Below are 20,002 nucleotides of genomic sequence, written 5' to 3' on the forward strand. Positions count from 1 at the left end.
ACTCTATCAAAATGTCAAAATAAGTCCTAAAAATTACGTAATGACAGCATGTCATCACCAACCTAAGCTAAAATTATGGAAAGTGATATCCATAAATCTATACTATATATATAATGAAAATAGAGAATTTTGGACTGATTTTTTCATATTTCAATTATACCCTCAAATAAATTTTCCTACAATAATGTTTTTTTAGGGGTACAATAATGTTCATTGTTGGTGTCATTTAAATAGAATACCATGGTATGTTGGGTTTGTTATAATTTGAAAGTGACAAATGTCTATATCTATACTTTTAATCAAAATTAAAATTTCATAATTTTTTACAGATGTTAGCGCAATAAAAATATTGGATAGACGAGCACATGAGTGCCCGTCTTTCCGCTAGTAAAAATTAATAATTATTATTATTTTTACCATTATCAGGTATTTAAATATCACAATTTAAACACTACTAATGTCTGTGTTCTATTTCATGTTAACCCCCACACTCTATTTTTTTTTTAATTTACACAACACTAGATCAAAGTCCAATTATTTGGTGTTTAATCTTCCAAACTTCCAATTTCATTCAAACTTTACACCAATGCTCCAACAAGTTCCTTGGATACTAAGAAAACAGATGGAACAATTGCCTCTATCTTCTGTTTAATATGAATTTCATCATCTCTCACGTCCATGGCAAACAACAAATTAATTAGCAAATTTAGGCTTATCCTCTAATTGCTTTGTCTGGCTTGATACTTTGTCTTCTGATGTATTAGCAATTTAAAGTCATAATACGTTGGGTCTATCTACCTATAGGATTGGTTATCCCCCCTCATTTTTTTAGGGTTAAATAAGTAAATGATTCCCTTAAATATAACAACATTTGATTTTAGTCCATTTAAAATATTTCTTCGGTTTTTAGTCCTTCCAAAAATTTTCAACTATTAAATTAGTCCCTACTCTACATTGAGAACATGGACTAATTTCATGGATAATTTTTTTTGAAGGGACCAAAAACCTAAGGAATATTATGTGGACCGTTTCCTTATTTAGGGGGACCGTTTCCTTATTTAATCTTTAGGGGCTTGTATATTTAGAGGGACCGTTTCCTTATTTAATCTTTTTTTTATCTTCTCTTTTCTTTAATATACGTGGACGCTGCCTATAATCTAGACACTTGGACGCTGCCTATAATCTAGGCAATTCTTCTATGTGATTTTAAACTTTATGCATTACTTAATTACAGGTGGCCCCCCTCGTAACAATTAGTCAAGCTCAGCCATGCCACTACTTTAATGTCATTTTCAAACACTCCATTTATATAAACGCACCCAATATACAAGTCACTCAAGTAACACAAATCTCGTGATAGCTAGCATGGCATTACTATCCTCTTCATCTCTAATGTTCACTGTGCGGAGGTGCCAACCAGAGTTGGTACCTCCGGCTGCACCCACTCCTCGTGAAGTTAAAATACTATCAGACATAGATGATCAAAAAGGTCTCCGTTGCAATATTCCTATCATCTTTATCTATCGTCATGAACCATCAATGACAAAGAAAGACCCTGTTAAGGTTCTTAGACATGCACTCTCACAAGCACTTGTGCATTACTATCCATATGCGGGAAGAATTAGGGAAGGAGTTGGACGCAAGTTAACGGTGGATTGTATTGGTGAGGGTGTCATGTTCATTGAAGCTGAAGCTAATGTAACACTTGATGACTTTGGTGACGCTTTGCATCCCCCATTCCCATGCTTCGACGAACTTCTATACGATGTTCCAAAACGAGACTCATTACTAAATATTGTTCGTCCAATTCGGCTCATACAGGTTAAGTTATATTATTTCTCACATCCTTTAAATTTTACAGGCCTCACTTAACTTAATCACCGTTTTTGTCAATGGAGGATTGATATATCCAATTTGGTCTCTAATGAAATTCCCAGGTTACCTTTGAGATTAAAAAGATATCATCATAGTATTTCATACAACAAAATTTATTTATTTTTTATAAGTAAAAGTAAATTACTTGGAGTACAAGGAGTACACACTAGATAGAACAACAAGACTAATGCGACCGGTTTTATAATTTATTGACCAATTTAAACTTTAGTTAATTGAGAGATTAGACTTTTATATTCCTACAATTGGTTTGCATTGTGTGGACACAAAATCAGACCCCGTAGATACATGCCTCAACTTTGCACTAATGTTCATACAAAAGTTACTTTCGATCATGGTATGGTTGGAATCTTATCCGTTATTCAATGATGTGGACGAGGGATAGGGATAGTGATATGGACATGGACACCCGTTTGTTAAACATAAGATATTAATTTATCTTTTAATGCATATATGTTATTTGGGCAACTTCCTCGGGATAGGATGCTGACCAAGAAGAACCTCCTTTGGCGTAGGTTGTTGGTGCCCGAAGACACGGGGTGTATGTTATTTTTTGTTGCACTGCTCTCCCTGTGTGGTACAATATAGTATGCTAAAACAAACATTCACAAAAATAGGTGGATGTGTTGTAGCATCTCTCATATATATATATATATATATACTTGCCATTAATAAAACATATGTTTTCCTTAAAAAAAAAAAAGGGGAATTAGTCACTTTAGTCCCTAAATCGGAAGGGATTCGTCATTTTAGTCCCTGAATGCAGATAAATTGCAAAATAGTCCCTGAATGTAGACTTTGTTAGTCAATTTAGTCCCTGAATGCAAACTTCGTTAGTCAATTTAGTCCCTGAATGTAGACTCCGTTAGTCACTTTAGTCCCTAAAATTGACCATGTAGGGACTGTTTTGCAATTTCTCTTCATTCAGGGACTAAAGTGACGAATCCTCTCCCATTGAGGGCCTAAAGTGACTAATTCCCCAAAAAAAAACATATGCTTATTTATAGTATTTTATTTTAGGATAAATTACTTTTATTATATATATTTTATTTTAGGGTAAATTAGATTCATCATTCATCTTTCTTAAAAAATATTAAAACGTCATTCACACTCTCTCACTAGTTTTTAAGTGAACACCAAACCCCTTATTTGTTATGGAAGAATTTCAACATGACATCTCCTTTTCTTTCGAGAGGTAACCTCTCCCATTTTAACTGCTGCAATTGCATTATATTTCAAATAATTTGACTTTTCAATCTTCAGATGTCAATTCCCCTAAACTAGTCTAATGCTTTAATTCACCTAATCTTTAGAATTGATCCTAAGACTTAAATGTGAAAATGGTCCCTCAAAAAATTAAGTGTTTTAGTTTTAGTCCCGGTAAAAGTATTTTTTTGGTTATATTCCTTGCAAATATTTTCTTTTACTTTCGGTCTTTATTGTTTTGTCTTGGTCAATGCAGAATTGATTAATTTGAATTTGGTTCGTTTGATATGCAGAATATTTGATTTGAGTCCTTCAAAATAAGGTCTAAATTATATATTATAAGTATCAATTTCAATATCAATGGATTTTACAACAAGGACTAACAAAATACCAAGGACCAAAACAAAATACTATTTGACATGACTAAAATCAAAACGCTTTATGTTTACATGGACTATTTGCATATCTAAGATTTTTTTCTTCGACTCAAGATTGATTAATTGAACTGATCATATGTTCATTGGGTTGTAGTTAATTAGCTCTACATCTCTTGAGGGGAATATTACAGTTGAAAAACATGCTCTTTATTTTACCCTTTATTACTCTCACACTGTTCAATTTGCATCCAGCATCAATTTTATAACTTCAGATGTGAGAGAATCCACACCAAAAGGTGCTTGGTGACAACAAACAAATACCCCTTTATCATTTCTTAAATAAAAGGCTTAAATATGACATTGGTCCCTGCATTTTCATCAGTTTTTGGTTTTGGTCCTTGCACTTTTTTTTGGTTGGTTTTGGTCCTTACACTTTGTAAAAAAATTGTTATTAGTCCCTCTGTTAAGCTGCTGTTAAAAAAAAAAAAAAACTAACGGAGTGCCACGTGGCCCACTAAAATCATGCCACGTGGCACACTAAAATACAAAAAAAAAATCAAATAAAAACCAATGTCCTTAATTTGTTTTAATATCATTTTATTAATTAAAAATTACAACCCAACTTCTTCTCCTTCTTTACGTGAATCCAACCACATCTCCATCATCATGTTTTGCTTCATCACTACCCAAACCATCTTATTCATCTCTTTACAAATTCAACAACCCAAAACACAAACAACAACGATAATAAATCCAGAAATTCAACAACAATGAACAAATCAACATTTAAAATCTTTCAACAAACCAGTACCACAACAACAACAACAAAATCCAAAATTTTCATAAGGCCTTGAAATCATAAAAGGGATTCGAAAATCAGAAATGATAAAAAGAAAAAGCTAATTAAAATCCAATAACAGAATTGGGTTTTGGGAATAAAGGAATCTGAATGAAAATTTCAAAGAATAGGATGAAGATGATGAAGACAGCGCTGAGAGATAACTAGGTTGATGAAGGTGGGAGTGGGTGATAGAGGTGTGAGTGAACTTGATGTGGATGAAGGAGGTGAGTGCATACTGGAATGGAAGAAGGAGAGCGCTGAAGAAAATTAATCATTTCCATTTAATATTATTATTAATTTATAACAGTTTTTTTATAATTAAAAATACAAGAAAATAGGTAACCTTTTAATGAATTCAGCAAACACTTTTACAGTGCCACGTGGCCCAATAATTATATGACACGTGGCACTCTGTTATCCTTCCCATTTTTTTAACAGTTGACTAACTTTTTTTTAACAGTTGACTAACGGCAGGGACTAAATGCAATTTTTTTACAAAGTGTAAGGACTAAAACCAAAAAAAAAAAAGTGTAAGGACTACTACCAAAATCTTGTCAAAGTGCAGGGACCGATTACATATATAAGCCTAAAATGAATGGTAGAACTCATATACCTATGGTTGTTTGAGTCATCATCACCATCAATGATATTTCTGTCTTTATCTCATATACTCATATTTTTTTAATAATTAATTAAATTGTATTAAAGAAAAACCAACAAGCTCGACTAATGATTCTTGAATTGTTCATGCTAATTAGATTATTTTGTCACTCATAGGTCTAATTTTTTTTAGAGGACTCAACGTGTCTCATGTTTAAATGAATTAAGATTTATCATGATTTTATAAAAATTATAAAGTTTGAGTTTGTGCTTATGGCCAAAAGAAAAAAAATTAGGGGAAAATAAAAAGGGTTTGAATCTACCAAAAACAAGAAGGGATTGTTTGATTATGAATTAATGATGTTAGATATGTTTCTTAATTAGGTGATAGAGAGTATTTGATGTATGTTAATTAATTTGGTGATAGTTTTAAGCCTTTGGATTAAATGAAATGAATGGATAAGATTTGGTGTCAAACTAATTTTGACACCATGGTGTCATTTGATCCTGACCCATATATATATATATATATATATATATATATATATATATATATATATATATATATATATATATATATATATATATATATATATATATGAGTCAGGATCCGTTGACACCAGGTGTCAACGAATTCGTTGACACCAAATCATGACCGTCCATATCATTTGATCTAAAAGCCAGAAATCATTCGTTAAACAACTCGTGTGATTATTGTGTCTATTCGCCCACATGATCTCCTACTACATGTTGGGTCTCATTGATTATCGGTCTCCCCCATTGGAGCTCCATCACTGCTTTTCACCCTCTCCGATTATCAAGAAGAATGGTGAAAGCAATTAAGGTGTTTAGATCTTCAAGAATTATAAGGAATTCAATTTTATTCAATTGGGGATTCAGGGAAATACTAGATGCTCGATTCAAATTTCAACATAATATCATAAACGATCACATGATTTGTTTAATTCCATCATCCCTAATTTCAATGAGATGTAAGGTCCAAATAATTAAAAAAATAATGAATATTATGAAAACAAGAAGTGGGGATGACATCTTAAACGAAGAGATAAAGTGGGATAAATGGAAATAGAGGTTCTCGTCCATCACTGGTGCTTCTAGGATTCAAATGTCGAATGGAATTTAGGCTTATCAATTTACAAAACATTAGGGAATCATACTATCAAATTTATTTTATTCTATTTTAGTAAAATGTTAGATATGCTTGTGGAAGAGATTGTCAATTTACAGAATTATGATCCTGATGGCCTGGTCAATTTACAGAATTATGATAGAACTTTTTTCTGCAAGAATAAAAGCATCGTAGCCGCCGTGAGTGAGTTAAGGAAAAGGAAGATGCGTGATTTCTTTGATCTGCTAAGGAGTCTTCACATGAACAATTAAAGTGAATAAATGTCAGCCGTTAAGATGAGAAAAAGGACGGATAAGATTTGGTGTCAACGAATTCGTTGACACCTGGTGTCAACGGATCCTGACTCTATATATATATATATATATATATATATATATATATATATATATATATATATATATATATATATATATATAGGGTTGTTAATTTAGACAAACCTAAAAACATTATCCAAGTTAACAAGTGTACATTTTTTTTCAGTTGGACATAAAAATATCTTGTCACTAGTTTAAATTAATAATATAACTAAAAGACAAATATGTAAATTTGAATATTTATGAACCAAAAAAATTAATGAAACATATTTGTATATATCCGTGTTTATTTTGACTTGTTTCATGTTTGTAAGTGTGTTCCAAAACATAAATGCGTTTATAATAAAGTGAGTCTAAGTTAATAAAGTTGGTGCAAGTTAACAAATATTTATAAATGAAAGTTACGAAAATAATCCTGAAATTATTAGTTTTGAATAATAAGATAAATGGTTTTTTTTTTTTTTGTCTAAATAAAAAGGTACACACTTGCTAACTTAGCCTTAATATACGTAGAACTATAAATCTTATACAAATCCTAAGGAAAAACTTGTTTTATTTAGGCTTATATATGTAGTGTCGAAGAGATAAAGTGGCATGATTTTAGTGGGCCACGTGGCACTCCGTTAGTTTTTTTTTTTTTTAACAGCAGCTTAACAGAGGGACTAATAACAATTTTTTTACAAAGTGTAAGGACCAAAACCAACCAAAAAAAAGTGCAAGGACCAAAACCAAAAACTGATGAAAATGCAGGGACCAATGTCATATTTAAGCCTATATTAATTAATTTGGTGATAGTTTTAAGCCTTTGGATTAAATAAAATGAATGGATGAGATTTGGTGTCAAACTAATTTTGACACCATGGTGTCATTTGATCCTGACCCTATATATATATATATATATATATATATATATATATATATATATATATATATAGAGAGAGAGAGAGAGAGAGAGAGAGAGAGAGAGAGACTTTGAAGTCATGCAGTTAAAGAACAAGAATTCAGGTAATTGACTTTGCTATTTTTACAAGCAAGCTTGAGCTTGCATTAAGGGAGTTTAGGTCAGATTACCCTAATACGGCGAGACCTACATTATCCCTTGATAAATTGGGGTTAATTTAACCCTAACTAGACCATTGACCCGTGCTGCCGCACGGGTCTACCACATAGAAGTTAATCGAATCAATGAAAATAATGTAACCATACATAGCCGATAGAAGTTTTATATCATACATAACAAAATGAAATGGTAGTTAACAAAATTGAATAAAATTGAATACTTGTTAACAAAATTGCACATAGCCCTGCACTGCTCGATCTTAAGTCACATCATAAAGAAAAATGGAGAGCATCAAAAAAAAGTGTCATTACCGTAAAGAATGGAAACAGAAAATTTAACAAAAAATATACTACATCATTTTTTCGTGATGCAATATTTGTTGTTAAATTTTCTGTGCATATTGATGCAAAACTTTTTCATATAGCGTGACAAATGTGTTTAATATATTTTTTTGTGGTTATTTTTTCTTATTGGAGCATATTTGATATATAGCATATATAGCATAGTCGATTAACTTCTCCGTTTATTAAGTTTTTCGTGACCAATTGATATAAGTTCATCATAAATGCTTTTAATAGGTAGTAATTGGTAGAGTAATTAGTGCATAATGCATAAAAGCAATTTTTATAGGAAAATATGCAAGTTAAAAGTTTTCAATTGTCATTGACTACGTTTTCAAGCCATTAACTACGCTCTTAATTGCCATTAACAGTGCGTCATTCGTTGTTAATTGCATTAAAAGTGTATTATTCGTTTTTAATTAGCATTAAGTAAGTTATTCGTTTTTTAATTAGCATTAACTATGTTCTCATGGAGTAATTCAAATTTGATTTCTCATGTGACGATATACCTATTTTGTCGGTTTCTAAGAAATAAATATGTTGATCTCTTAAGACCTTATATTGCAAATCAAATGGCCTTTATCGTCCATGGTTTGAGACATGATCACTACATAATTAATCAAAGAGTCATGATGACTATTATTATTATTTCTACAAATCGGTGACTGTATTTTTTTCACTATTTTTATTCTAGTTTTAGTATTTGTTTAGATTGCAACAATAAGATGAACTTATTTTGGTTTCTTTAAGCAAATATAATTAATCTGGTTTTCAATCGAAATATATAAAAGTCTACAATAGATGAAAATAATGAATCAACCAAAACATAGCATCCTTCAATTGAAAATAATAAAAACATATCAAATAGGAATTACATGACATTAGATAGCACATAATCAAAACCATCAGACAACTAAAAATCAAATGTTCAAAATAGGAATGCATTGGGGGCCAAAGTTTTTGCTCCAAGCCTTAAGCCTTCCACTCGTACATATTCCTTGCGGTGCAAAACATTTTCCAATCCCCTCCAAACTTGATTTCGTCCTTGTAAAAAAGAATGACCACATTGAACAACCAATGATGTCCGCTATCGTCAATAATTGCCAATTCTTTGCAATTCTTGTCAACGATGCTATCAAATACTTTAGCATAGGAGAAAGTCTGTGTAAAATAAGAAAACAGACACATATGAGATCTTATAAATAAATCGACATTGCAGATAACAAACTGAAATATGCGACTAAATCTATAAAGATTTTATACCACTTGATCAGATGTTACATCTGCAAGTGTTAACCATTTGGTGACACTAAATTTAAAACAGTCGCATATGTGGGGATAAGGAGCGGAGTAGTCGATCTTGACAAATTCAGGTGCTGCATTAGGACCGTAAATTAATTGTGCTAGCCTTAAACGTAAAGGAGGGATATAACTCGGATACTTGATCTCATAGTTATGGCGATCGTGAACCCGAATCACAAAAATTTGATGGAAAGCATAAATCAGAGATATCCAGCCACCATGCTCTAATTTATAGGCCTTGTTCAGTTCTTCTATTCCATGAGAGAAATACAGCTTTCCATCATATTTATCCACGACAACCTCAAATTGATTGAGTCCTGGATCAATTAAAGTGACATTCCTATTCAACTCATTGCCTATCCCGCTGTTGAGAGTTGTACCCAATATCAAATGCGTATGTATTGGAAACATATATCAAAATAAATCAATTATGCTATTTATAGCAACTAAATAGCAAAATATTTTCTTTCTTCTATTTTACTTTCTAACAGTATGATTGAGTTCCAGGATTTTTTGTATAAAATACCTCGTCTGGGTGGTACTGCACATGATATGTGTGCCACTTTAGCTTCAACAGTTGCATAAATGCAGCATCTTCAACGTGATACTCCCATAGTGCAACATCTGTGAAGGAACAATGTTAATATATTATTCTGTTCCATAGCTACGGTATATTTCACTCATCAAAAAATAAGAGTAATCAGATGATATTAACATAAAGTTTTTATTATACAAAATATACATGAGCATGAGTATAGAGCGAAATCCGTGATATTTTTTGCGGTCGTAAGGTCTAACGTCATAGAATTACAGGATCATATGTTTTTTTAAGGCTTTCATTCGAAAATATGCACCAAAGTTATAAGGAGAAGACAACATTTTATAGAATGCTAATTAATGTGAATGACCATTGTGCTTCTATCGGTAGTAATTCTCATTCATTGCGAAAATTAAAAGCAATTAATTACCAGCCTATTTTATAGAAATATTTAAAGTAATTCCTATTTAGTCGAAATACTTTTTTTTTTAGAGAAGTTGAAATACTTTTTGGACAGTGGCATATCATTTTATTTAAAGCAATTAGTTATAGCAATTTAATTATAGTTAATGGCATATAATTTCGACTTTATTTAAAAAATGTATGTGTGAAACATTGTAATGTCAGTACGAAGAACACCTTTTGATCAGCAATTAGTTAGGGGATTGTTAACCGACTTTATTTGCATTAAATACGTCTTCAATTGCATTAACTAAGTAATGTGAGAGAAAATTTGTAGACTTTGAATCAATGGGTGTGATCAAGTGTGAAAATAGAGGTTGAACGGATGAGATTAGATTAGTCATTAGTTCATGTTTAGGAGGGAAAAATGCTAGGGATTAGGGCAAAGAAGGGTGAATTAGGGCAAACATGATAGCCAAACAAGTCTAGCTTTTATAATAAAGGATGACATGTAGGATTCAATTCTGAAACGAAAAAGATGGATATCACATGTTAAATGAAAGAGATGAAGAAGTCTGATGTTCTTGAGATGAAAATGGTACTTATTGTAAGAAAAACCCTATCGGTGAGGCCTACACCATCCTTGATGAATTGGGGTAATTTACCTCTAATGACAAGTATGGTTCGATTTTTTAACGAAGAATATGGATATCAAACGTTGAATGAAGAAGACGAAGAAATTTGATGTCTAATATTTACATTTTGAAATATGACAGGTGACACGTCTCAAGTGTGGTGGTTTCATATTGGTCTTATCTATGAATCATACTATGAACGATGGAGCTGGTTTGAAACAATTCATGAATGCTTGGGCGGAAATGGCTCGAGGAGCACTTGAACCTTCCATTCGACCTGTGTGGCGTAGGGAGCTCCTAATGGCCAGGGATCCACCACGCATTACATCACATGTAACCATCGTGCGTACGAACACATTCCTCGAAATACTAGCAAGGTCGTAAAAGATACTACTTCCACAATCATTCAATCTTTCTTCTTTACACCAGCTCACATAGATGCAATTCGTTGCTTGGTTCCATTTCACCTTCGTCAATGTACCACATTTGATCTTATCACTGCATGCTTTTGGCGTTGTCACACAAAAGCATTGCAGATAGATCCCGAGGAAGAGGTAACATTGATGATCACCGTCAATGCACGTTCGAGATTCAACAATAAGCATTCATCGTTTGTTGGTTATTATGGTAACTGTTTTGCGTTCGTTGCCGCCATCACCACCGCAGGGAAGCTATGTGAAAACCCATTAGGTTATGCAGTGGAGCTGATAAGAAAAGCCAAATGTCAAGTTACAGAGGAATACATGCATTCTTTAGCAGATTTTATGGTAATTAATGAACGATGTTTATTTACGACTGTAAGGTCTTGTATTATATCAGATTTGAGACATGCTAATTTTAGAGAAGTGAATTTTGGATGGGGTGAGGCGAAGTATGGTGGAGTTGCAAAAGGTGGGCCTAGGTTTTTTCCTGGAGTAACCTTCATTGTCCCACATAAGAATGAAAAACGAGAAGATGGTTTAATTTTACCAATTTCTTTGCCTTATGAAGATATGAAGAGGTTTGCTAAAGAGTTAGATGAGATGCTTGGTAACCATCATCCTACAACGAGGGGTCATCGTTCTATCATGTCTTCCATGTAGTTTGTGATGTTCCATTATATATATATAAGTAAATAAATGAATGCCCTTAATTTAGATAAAGTTGTGGGCTTATGTACAATATAATTAAAAGAAAGGTCTTTTGTTATTGTCATGTAATAAGCTAAAACTGTTACAATAATAACTAACAGGAGTTGGCGACTTAGCTATATGAAAGAGCTATGTGTAAAACCAAGTTTTTAATTATTATTTATTTTTTAGTCCTCTAAAAATCACATAGGCTATTTTTGTTGGTGTAAGGCCGAAAGGCTAATAGTTTTATGTTTAAACTTATAAATCACGTAAGGGCAATATTAGGTATTCGAGTAAGAAGTTTTCCTATGATCAAATGAGATGGTAGTATGGTATAGAATCTATTATGTGGATAAACTGATAACCACATCTCACAAGTCAGGGATAAAGAATTATCAAATCTTCATATTGGTATAAATATTAGGAGTAATAGTTGTTCATGGATTGAGCCCCTGTGTATGAGTAATGCATAGTCTATAATGTATGTGCCATAAATTATTCTCATATTCATAGTCTGTTATGTGAGACTGAAGAGGACAAGGAGTGATCGTCTATGAACACTCTTTGGCTACAATATAATCAGCTGGTAAATTTGCACTAACGAACATTCTTCAATTTTTTTATGTTCCGCTTTTAAAATTGTAGCAGGTTGGTTTGCGAGAGCTAGCTAGAAAAACAAAAAATAATGGCTCAATTTTGGTTACTATACTGAAATTGAAATTGATTCTATCTTTAGGTTTTGGCTACAATATCATTTGGTTTTTGCTATTGAAATTGATTTTATATCATTTAAAATTGATTTTTTTTTGTCTTACGGATATTGTGAGTCTAAGTCCGTCCCTAGTTGATTCGTGACCCCTCAAATGTGTTTCATAAGTTTAGCAACTTTATTAATTTGATTAAAAAAATTGAGTCGAGATTGGTCTATTGAATTGTTTCATACCCTCCAAGAAGGAAATTTGTTGCTAATTGTTTGGCAAAGTTGGATGTTAGAAGTTATGAGCGTACGGTGGATTCATATGCAGTCCATTTGATTTTGTCTTCTTCGTTAATTGTTGATTCTCTATAAGTCTCTTTTGTCGTATGCTATAAAGCTCATATATGAGATACGATACGGATACGATACTGTATTGATACGTTGATACAGAAAAATTTCAAATATCAAGATACAAGACGGCTGGGATATGTTAATAAAAAAAATCATATAATTAAGGGCTCGTTTGTTATGGATTACAATAAAAGTAATTTTGACATGAAATAATCTAGAGATTAATTTTTAGAGATTTTATGAAAAATCAGAATCTATTTTGCGTTTGTTTACCGTAATAAAAATCACTTTTTTAAGCAAATAATCTAGTTTGTTTGGATACAACTATATAAAAGGGATTTTTTTCTTTTACAAAATTAGTTCAATCTTTTTAGAAGCTGCTCCTAACAGCTTCTCATTTGAAGTTGTTTTTAGATTATTTTTAGATTCTGATTTTTTTTTAAATCTATAACAAACGGATGCAATACTCTTAAAAGTGATTTTTTTTTTAAATAAGTGATTTTTTTCTTAAAAAAGTTATAACAAACGGGCTCTAAATGTACAATATAATTATAACCATTTTTTTAATATGAAAATATATTAACAAACAAAAGAAACCAGTCATAGGCTCGTAGCACATCAACATAAATATAAATAATATTGACGATTAAGAGAATGATGATTGTCCGCATTCAGCGTATGTTCCTTTGGGGTGGGGTCAAGCGCAGTAGTAGTTTCCCTTGGGTCTCTTGGGCTATTGTTTGTAAGCCGAAGCGGGAGAGGGGGGGGGGGGGGGGGGGGGGGGGGTTGGGTGTGAGAGATCTTCGCCAGGTGAATCTTGCGTTTTTGGCCAAGTGGCGATGGCGGTATCTGCTCGGGGATGGTGGTCTGTGGCGCGATATCCTTACTGCTCGTTATGGGACTTGCTTTCCCTCCCCTCATCTTAGTGGTAGGTCTTTCGGCCTCCGAGGTGTGTCTACCTGGTGGTCCAATATTTCTCTCCTTGGAGGGGATAAGGATGCTATCGGGGATTGGTTTTCAGATGGGGTGGTTAGAGTGGTTGGGAATGGTCTCTCGATCAACTTCTGGCATGATCCTTGGTGTGGTCCGGTGATCCTTAAAGTTAGATTTAGGCGGCTTTTTCTCCTATCTACCCAGGTGGACCGGAAAGTGGGGGAGTTAGGGCATTGGGAGGAGGGAGTCTGGGTTTGGGACCTTCTCTGGAGGAGACCTCTTTTTGTGTGGGAATTGGACCTGCTTGCTGATCTCCTTTCGGTTGCAGTTAAGTCGCCCAAGGTTGAGAGGGAGGATGCGTGATCTTGGCCTCAGATTTGATGGTCGGTATTCTGTGAAGTCTGCCTATTCGAATCTTATTTAGGGCCTACTGGCTCTGGGTATCCCCGTTGGGGAGGAGTTGCTGGCGGTCTCGAGGGTTTGGAAGTCTTGGGCTCCCTCCAAAGTGATTGTCTTTTCGTGGCAGCTTCTCCTTGATCGGATCCCTACTAGGGATAACCTCATTAGGCGTGGGGTTCCCCTTCCGGTCGATGGTGTGGGGTGTATTTTTTGTGATAGGCCGGCTGAGTCTTCGGTGCACCTTTTCCTATCATGTCCTTCCTTCTTTCCGGTGTGGTATCAGGTTTCTAGGTGGCTGGGTTGGGTTTTTGTTATGCCTCTGGGGCTAGCCCAGCAGTTTCAGGCCTTTATAGGTTTAGGTGGGAATAAGAGAGTTAGGTTAAGATTGCTTCTTGTTTGGCATGCTGTTATTTGGACCATCTGGGCGTCCCGGAAGGACCTTATCTTTGCTGGTGGCTTACTCCGAGAGGAGCCTGTGGTGGATAGAGTCAAACTCTTAGCTTGGAAGTGGTTCCTTGCTAAGTGCCCTGCTAGTTCCTGCTCCTTATATGAGTGGGAAGTGGAGCCCGTCCTGTGTTTGAACCGGTAGGGTGTTGTGGTGGTTTGGTTTTCCTGGGGGCGCTTGAGGGGTTGGGTGGGGTTGTATCTCCCCTTCCTCCTGGTGCGACTTTCAGGTTATTCTTGTTTTTTCCTTGTTTCCTGCAGGTGTTTGCTGTGCTCTCGGCTATTTGGGGTGCTTGACTCTCGGTGTTCTCTTTTGCTTTTTTCTAGTGTTGTGGTGCTCTTTTTTGGGGGCCTTATGTGTGAGTCTCCAGCCCCGCCTGTGGGGTTTGAGGCATTTTTCTCTTTGTGGTGGGTTGTTGGTGTGTCGCTTTGCGACTGTTTTGTATATTCTGATATCTTGTATTTGGTTCTTCTTTCCTTTTTTATCTATATATATATTTTGCCATTCAAAAAAAAGTCAATTACATACGCAATATATCTCAAAAAGAGCACCAACAGTGTTATACTATATCCAAAAGGAACATTGTTAGTCCTATATCGATCCAAGAAAAGAAGCACTATATCAAAAAAAAAAAAAACATCAATACTCAGGAGTTAAGTTATTTTAATTAACATTAATTGGCAACTATCAGGGCAGGTAGCGGTGCAGAATAATTATCAGATACTCTTCCGATACATATCGAGAAGTATCAGATAATTATTTTTTTAAAAAATAAAATTTAATCTTCGGATACTCTCCTGATACGTATCAGAAAGTATCGGGCAGGTGTCGGTGCAGGATACGCAGGGATACGGTACATCATCCATTTTGAAGTATCGGGGCATCACATGTCATGTGTTAGTCTTTTTTTATTTCTTTTGTATTTTTTATCCTATAGTAACTAAAATATATATTATTTCAAAATTTTATTTAAATAATCTCATGCGTAACTTTCTGTATGTCCACACACGTGTGTGTCTCTGTGTGTGTGTCTATATATATATATTTTTTTTGAAAGAATGTCTATATATATATATATATATATATATAATAGATTGTTGAGAGATTTAACATTTTCTTAAAAAAAAAAATTAAAATTGAAATTATCTCACTTATTTGACTATAATTTTTTTTTTTGAAGAAATCAAAATGAATTATATTACGAACCAACAACATATCTTCATGGCACAAGGTGTACCCTTGAAGACAGCCAAGAAATACATAATCTGTTCAGATGTAGCTAACAAAAATCAGCCAATGCCAGCACAAAAAAGGGGCTTGGCACCAATTATGAAAACAATAAGGAAATACAGAAAATTTAGCTTTAAACCACCAAAAAGATAGCAGTTTAATAGCCTTTACAAGTTAATAACGAGAACGTTCTTGTCTGCGGAAAATCCTGTCATTCCTTTCTTTCCATTCCACCCACACAGGAAAACCAAATCAAAAGCATAAGTGAGCATCTTGACTTTCCATAACCTGACGAAGAGCCAAACTGGTAAAAATGATCTATAATGTTACCGGGATCGGCGGAATAAACACCAAGCCAATTCCGAATAAACTGCCAAATCTGACCAAAAAAAGGACAAGATAAAAACAAACGAGTCTTCGACTCCTGTTGACCGCACCCACTAACACAAAGCTGAGCCTCAGAAGGAATAATGCCACGATGAAACAAGTTTATCTTAGTAGGCAATCTATGCCGAAAAAGACGTTAAGCAAGCACAGACACCTTCAGTGGGACATCCTTTCTACCATGGCCTCCTCCCAATCCCACATTCTCGGTCTCCACTTCCACGCCTCCCCTCCAACCTCCCACCCCCAACCGAACATTTGAGCAACAGTAGCCATTTTATTTTCAGACAAATCATATAAACGACTAAACCTGTCACAAAAAGGCACATCACCAACCCACCCATCAACCCAAAATAAGGTAGTAGCACCGTTACCTATATTAATACGTAAGTTATCCGGAAACCAGCTACCCAAAATAGAAGCACCACCATCCTAAATGCTAGCAATCTCCCTCCACCACACTGACCCATTCCTATCACCACACTGCAACCGCCCCCCACAAGGCCATATCTAGCGGCCAAGACTCTAAACCAAAGGCCCTCCCTATTCACCAACATCCTCCAGCACCATTTTTCTAATAATGACAAGTTAAACTCTTTAATTCTCCTTACCCCCAAACCACCAACCTCCCTGTCCAAACAGACAGACTCCCAATCGATCCAAGTAATTTTTTTAAATAAAAAAAGAAGAAGAAAACATTATGCATTGAAAGTGTCAGAAATTTTATTCCTCTAATGTGCCAGCTAATATCCTGCTGGTATCTGTGACTTGTGAGTAATAATTAATATCCTCATTTATTTTTTAAAGGATGATTATTGAATTTATTTAAAATTTTAAATCCTCATGTGGAAGAGAAATATAAATTCAACTTTTTTTTTGATATAATGATATATATATATATATATATATATATATATATATATATATATATAATTATTTTTTGATATAATTATAATGTCATTGTCCTTTACATAATTTTATATATTGGAAAAAATTGTTGAATCCACAAAGACATTCAGTGCTGCTGTAAAATTCCAGCACTGTGTAAACTAATTGTTTTTAGATTTTTTATTTCGAAGTAGGTTTCGGATTTTAAAATCCGATGACATTTTCAGAAGGAAAAAATTAGGGCGCGTGAGTAACAAATAGCATGAGAAAAGTAATAATTAAAAAAAAACCCACATAATGAGTTTGGGCAAACAATAAACTAAGCCAAGAATTAGATGAGTTGGTTGAAAAATCACTGAGTGATGAGAGGGGGAGAATGAGAGTTCCGCGACGGCCTGCGTTACCATCATAGGCAAGCGTGTCGGTCGTTGCCGGAAGTGAGGTAGAAAGTGGGGGGGGGGGGGGGGGGGGGGGTTGGGTTCCAGGCAGGGTACCACATATGGGGGGGGATGAAGGGGATTGGATTGACGTGAGATCGAGGAAGAGGAAAGCGCGGCGACAGGAAGAACAGGTTCAGGAAATGTTTGAGGATTGGGATCAGTTTCGACAAAGGGAAGACTTCTACAACAGGCAAGCTAGGTTTAGGTATGCTTCTCGGGAGGAACTGTATGTTGGGAATTATAATGCTGGGTCAGAAAATTCAATCGACAGGTCTGTTATGTGGGGCGACCGAGACAGTGCAGAAGATGATGTTCCTGAGTTTAATGTTGCGCACAAGGAAGAAGTCAGGATTCCTTCTTCGCGTCGGCTGGGGCAGTTTAAGGAAGGTAGGCGCGCGGGTGCAATGGTGCAACGTTAGTATTCGCGTGCGAATTCAGAGGTTGGGAATGAGGCAGCCATGGAATCACCCTTCAAACGGTTCGTAACTTTTTATATTACTAATTTTCCTCCACAAGCTTCGACTTTTTTCTTGAGAAAGAGGTTGGAAGTGTGTGGAATTCTTGAGGATGTTTTTGTGGCAAATAATACAAATATGAATGGTGAGGTTTATGGTTTTGTTCGTTTTGCTAAAGTCCGTGATGTGGATAAACTATTGAAAGCCTTAAATAATGTATACTTTGGTCAGTGTCATGTTTGTGCTAAATTAGCGAGGTTTGACGAGAGGGTTCCGAAGGAGGGTGAAGCGGTGAGGGTGAGGGAGGTAGGGGTGAGGGGAAGGTGACTGTTGGCGGAGGACGGGAGGTCACAATTGTGAGGAATAAGGTGCATGAGGGAGAAAAAAGAGTGAGGGGTGCAAGCGAGAAGGATGAAGAGGAGTTGAGGGCGGAGAAGGGTTGTGAATGAGAGGTGAGAGTGGGATCAGTGGTGTTGAAAATGGGGAGGAAAGAGAGGGTGAAGGAGGGTGAAGGAGAGAAGGTAGAAGAAGTAGGAGTGGGGAAGAGAGTTAGGAACGTTAGCATGGACATGCAGACTGTCGCTAAAAAGCTTGTGAGGGTATAGGCCATGTGCAGAGGACATTAATTGGGCATGTCAAGATTTGGTTGGCACAGTGTTGAATGGTGAATCAATACCGCTCATACAGAATAGAGTGGAGGACGCTGGTTTCAAGGATATAAACATCATTTCACTCGGGGCAGATAAGGTTTTTGTGCACTCTTTATCCGATGTGAAAGTCGTGGACATTGTGGGGGAAGCAAAACAATTCTTTGATCTCATTTTTTTGAGTTTGAGTAAATGGGATAAAGAGGTGATACCATTTCATAGAGGTGCTTGGCTCCGATTGTACGGGATTCCATTACATGCTTGGAATGAAATTTTTTTCAAATTATGTGTGCTTGAATGTGGAAGGTACTTAAGAGCAGACACTTGCTTGCTGAATCGTGAAAGGTTTGACTATGCTAGGATCCTTGTAGCTACGTCGTCATTAGACGTGGTGAATGTCATGGAACAAATTCTAGTTGATGGTGTTACTGTTGAAATAAAAATATTGGAAGAATGGGGCTTTAACATGGGGGAATACGTTTCTTTGTTTGAGGATGATGACAAATCTGTTAATTCAAGCCCGAAAGCGGAAGTGGTACATGATGTGTTGGAATCAAATAAAAATGTAGAAAAATTGGCTGTTAAAATTGATAAGGAAATGGCACTTGTAGAAGAGATGAGATTATTTTTGAAGACAATTGTAACATGGCGAAATTGGTGACTATGGAAGAACCTGGTGGTGAACCGGACAATCCCAATATTGCTATGCAGGCTGAAACTTCTTCTTCTAATGAGGTGGACGCTTCAGCAAATAGGGGAACAAGTACGGCACCTCAAGATATAGCATGTACACAGTCATTTTGTGCGTTGGATTTGGGTGGAAAACCGCTGAATAAAGGGTCGGGTAAGCAAGACAGCCATGTGAATGATAGTTCTAGAAAGGGAAGAATTAAATTGACGGACATTCCTCATAAAAATCAGCAAGCTTCACGGTCTGGTCCTTGGAGCATGGAGTGGTTACACAAACGTTTGAAGAAGGCTGGTAAGGAAAACAGTGACATAGGCGGGGGAAACAGACAAATTGTTAGTTAAAGGCAAGCAGGAGGAGTACTTCGACATCCGGTGCTCACTCTGAAGAAGGTGACAAGATTACCAAGTAAAGATCGACAAGAGGTCATGAAAGTATTGAACAACTCACAAGTTCTCCAGGTGTTGAAATAAAAAGTTCGGAATAGACAACGTCAACGGGAGAGAGTAACAAAGTCTTTGGAGGTGAATCAAAGTTCTAACAATGAATCAGGGTCGATGGCTTCAGTAAATAATGACTGGAAAAACTGGGTTGTGTTACAAGGGAATGAAAAGGCGGCTGAAGCGGATGTACATGATATAGGCAAGGTTATTGGTGTATCTTTTCCAGGCGAC

At 35.3% G+C, this 20,002-nt stretch overlaps 1 protein-coding gene and 1 pseudogene across 1 annotated transcript; both read left to right on the forward strand.

Moving 5' to 3' along the window:
* The first annotated feature begins 1,365 nt into the window (after window positions 1–1,365).
* LOC146938170 (benzyl alcohol O-benzoyltransferase-like) lies at window positions 1,366–11,777 on the forward strand (annotated as a pseudogene).
* A 1,696-nt stretch (window positions 11,778–13,473) lies between these two features.
* Window positions 13,474–15,489, forward strand: LOC146938171 (uncharacterized). The gene is made up of 2 exons (XM_085749594.1): window positions 13,474–14,109; window positions 14,177–15,489. The coding sequence occupies exons 1-2, from the start codon at window positions 13,474–13,476 to the stop codon at window positions 14,738–14,740; spliced, it is 1,200 nt and encodes a 399-aa protein (XP_085605720.1). The 3' UTR covers window positions 14,741–15,489.
* Window positions 15,490–20,002: the final 4,513 nt, after the last annotated feature.

This window comes from Medicago sativa, chromosome 3 (assembly GCF_051527215.1).
Source record: "Medicago sativa cultivar Bolivia chromosome 3, Bolivia_mono, whole genome shotgun sequence".
NCBI lineage: Eukaryota > Viridiplantae > Streptophyta > Magnoliopsida > Fabales > Fabaceae > Medicago > Medicago sativa.